Source organism: Lupinus angustifolius, chromosome LG01 (assembly GCF_001865875.1).
Source record: "Lupinus angustifolius cultivar Tanjil chromosome LG01, LupAngTanjil_v1.0, whole genome shotgun sequence".
Taxonomy (NCBI): domain Eukaryota; kingdom Viridiplantae; phylum Streptophyta; class Magnoliopsida; order Fabales; family Fabaceae; genus Lupinus; species Lupinus angustifolius.
The window spans coordinates 33,624,882-33,628,744 of NC_032009.1; the positions used below are offsets into that span (position 1 = coordinate 33,624,882).

Here is a 3,863-nt window from a genome sequence, read left to right on the forward strand (position 1 = left end):
CTTGTCCTTGGAGGAGAGTGCACCCCTCTTGGCAACTACTTAACTCCTTAATAGTGCCTATAAAAAGAGGGCAACTAGACCATATCAAATGCAACATTTCACAGTTATATATATACATAGAGTAAATTAGGATGGCTTTGTTACCTAGCAAACTACTTCTCCTGCTTGCTTTTCTATTGCTTTGCTTCATCACCACTACACCTAGAGGTGAGCTTAATTAGTTTCCTCTTTCATGTATACATGGAACTAGATTTATATATATATATATACTCTATCATGAATCGAAGATCATACATTCAAATTCTGAAAACAACTTCTCCTGACTAAAAATGTCACACTAAGTGAAAGACTTGAACATTAAGGTGCACCTTTTTTAAAAATTGGAGGATGAGTGGCAACATGATATTGTGTTGCTTTAAGCTTAGAGGTCATTGTTTTAAATTCTAAAGGTTGGATTTTGAAAGGGAATGAATGAGAATGGAAGACTTGAAAGTCATAAAATACACTTATGAAATTACTGTGAAAGTTTTTCTTTTTCCTATATTTCTCCTTTAAAACTTTACTCGGAAGTAGAGATGGCAAAACGGGCCGCCCGACCCGTTTAGCCCGTGCCCGTAAATGTCTGCAAAAAATTAAGTGGGTGTGGGCATACCGGCATTGGCTTAACGGACAAAATTCAATGCCCTACTCGTTTTAAAACGAGCTAACGGGCTTGCGAGCGGCCCGCATGAAATTAAATAAAATAGTTGAAGATAAAAAAATAACAAATTTTTTTGATATTTATTTTATATGAAGTTTAATAAATTACATTAAATTACAATTTTTGTAGGGAATAAAAATCATATTACATCATAACTTATTTAAAATTTTCTTATTTTTTTCTTAAATTATATTTATGGGCCGCTCGCATGCCCAAGGGAAATGCCCGCAAACTTGGCGGGCAAAACGGGCAAGTGGACAAAAATTGTATGCTCTGCCCGTAAAGAAATGTGGGTTATGCGGGCGCGCCCGCAGACAATGTCCATTTTGCCATCTATACTCAGAAGCATAAGAATAACTCTATAGTCAGCTGTTAAGTATATTCCCCACCTTACATCTCACTTATGAATTTGGGTTGCCCTTCTTTTATTGTGTATATTTAATATAACCAAAGTCTATCATTTATGTGTTGCTAATTCTCATTTGATTTTCTTGCAGCAAGAAGTTTGAGAGATACTAGTGGTAATGGAGTTGAGAAGGGCCAAAGTAGTGTTAAGGTGTTTAAGCCGAATAACCGTGAAGGGGCACAAAGTAGCAGTGATGAAGTGGATACAATGGATTACACGCCTGCGAAAAGGAATCCACCAATCCATAATTGATGTCCCATTTTTTCCTTAAACATTTTTGGTAGAAATAGCACCAAACCAAAGTACTTAATTATTGTGCAATTCTATGTTTGATGACTTTAATAGTATATAGATATCGTATGAAAATCCATACTTGAATCACCAAATTGTGTTGAGAAAATGTTAAGCACCATATTCTGGCTGCTACTAGATCATACATTTAGAACTTGTGTACATGTCATATTTTTTGAAGTTAGAGAATATGATGGGTGTTTTCAAAAGTTTTGAGCAGCACCAGTTATCATATCCCTATGCAGACTTTACATGTTTCTTTCACTCAATGTATTGTCCCCAAAAGTTAACTAAAACTATACAGTATTAAGCCTATGTTTGGTAGGATAAAGTTAGAGAAGGTAGAGAAAGAAGTTAAAGAGAAATTATGACTTTTTTTCATTTGGTTGAGAGGAGAAAGAAAAGGTAGAAAGTAAAAATTGTGTGGGTCCCACAATTTTTTTTCTTCCCACTTATGAGAAGAAAATGAAAGGAGAATGTGTAAATTTATACAAAATACTAATAATACCCTCAAATAATTGATCTCCTAATTTTATATCTTATTTTTTATTTAATTCATAATAATAGGATTTTAATTATTGATTAGTAATTAAATGAAAATTAATATTTCACAAAGTGATACTTTAGTGAGAAAGTGGAGAGAGAATGAAAATTTTGCATGAAATATTAAAAATGCCCTTCAATTTTTTTATATACTTTTTAGTTTTAAATACTGCTAATATAAATAAATCTCTTTTGATATAAAAATATCAATTAAAAATATTAATTAAAATTATAACATTTATTTTTAATTAATAATAAAGCAACATCTCCCTCTCTTTTATTTAGTTCATGGATATTTTTGTCATTTGAATTATAACATGATTTCTCTCTTATCATTTTTTATCTAACCAAACAAGAGAGAAATAGAAGAAATATCTCTTTCTATTAATTATTCTCTTATTCGAAACGGACAAAGATCATCTGTCCCAAATGGTATTTCATTCCTTATTACAATCCAATCAGAGTGCTACATTTTAATATTTTTTGGTTTTAAATCTTTTCTTTTATTCACGTGTCAATTTATGGTTGGCTTGGGACAGAGAATGGGACAACGTTGAGGACATCCATTCCAAACAGCACAAAAATCTAATTTACTTCTCCTCTTTATTTCTTACCTCTTTCTTTCTCACCCCTTTCTCTCTTGTGCAACCAAATAAAGTCTAAGTGTGAATACATCTAACTCAAACCCTCTATAATTTGAAAAAATGAGACTCGAGTTTGGATAATGCACTAAAGAAACCAATTCAGATCCATTATCATCCCTTATTATCACATCCTTCAATATGTTAGAGTTGTGATAAGAAAGAAAAAGAATTGCAGAAGGAATTTGCAGAGGGAAAGAAGTTGAAATCAGAAGGTGAAGAATTCGGGTGTGAGGGAGAGAATTGTACAAGAAGAGATTCAGTGAATATTCAATGCATTATAATTGTATGATCCATCAATCATTGCAAGTTTTATACACCTTTCCTAAAACAACTTCAACCAACTTAACTACTTTCTATAATTGGAAACTCTTCTAACCACTATACCTAACTCTCTTTGATTACAACAATTAACATGCCCTCTTAATCAAGAGAGTTTGTAATCCATGACAGTACACTTTACATAGCAAAACAGCTTTACATAGAAAAACAGAGTTGTTTTAGAACTTCAATACATTCATCATATCTCTTAACCTCTTGAACCTATCAACCTTGAGAGGTTTTGTTAAGATATCAGCCTTCTGAATCTCTGTTGAGCAATGGATCATCTTGACTCTACCCTTACCAACTTGATCTCTTAGGAAATGAAATATGGTTTCAATGTGTTTGCTTCTTCCATGGCTAACAGGATTCTTTGCCAAGCTTATTGCTGACTTATTATCCACCCTGAGTTCAAAATTCTTAAACTCTCCATACTCTAGCTCTGTCATTAGATGTATCAGCCATAAGCCTTGGCAAGTTGCATTACATGCTGAAATATATTCAGCTTCACAAGTTGATAAAGCCACTACATCTTGCTTCCTTGAGCTCCAAGATATAGGTGCACCAAAGATGGTGAATAGGTAGCTTGAGGTGCTCCTTCTGTCCTCCTTGTCTCCACACCAATCTGAGTCTGGGTATCCTACAAACTTTGACTCACAATTCTGCCTTTGGTTTGGAAAGAGCACACCATAGCACAAAGTTCCTTTGAGGTATCTCAGGATTCTTTTTGCTGCAATCATGTGAGCTTGGGTGGGTTTGGCCATATATTTGCTTACTACTCCCACTGCATATGTTATCCATGGCCTGCTATGACAGATGAACCTGAGGCACCCCACTATTTGTCTATACAGTGTTGTATCTACATCATTTTCAAGGCTAGCTTCATTCATCTTCATGTTTGCTTCAACTGGTGTTGAAGCAGGCTTACAATTCTGCATTTGAAATCTCTCCAACACATCAT

General features: G+C 33.9%; 1 protein-coding gene across 2 annotated transcripts; it reads left to right on the forward strand.

Annotated features, from left to right (window-relative positions):
- Window positions 1-1,470, forward strand: LOC109343150. 2 transcript variants are annotated; one of them, XM_019581326.1, is made up of 3 exons: window positions 1-207; window positions 1,198-1,359; window positions 1,397-1,470. In XM_019581326.1, exons 1-2 carry the CDS (start codon window positions 132-134, stop codon window positions 1,356-1,358), a joined length of 237 nt encoding a protein of 78 aa, XP_019436871.1. In that variant the 5' UTR covers window positions 1-131; the 3' UTR covers window position 1,359; window positions 1,397-1,470. The 2 variants fall into 2 exon arrangements, with proteins under 2 accessions (XP_019436871.1, XP_019436863.1); XM_019581318.1 differs by having other exon boundaries at window positions 1,198-1,464.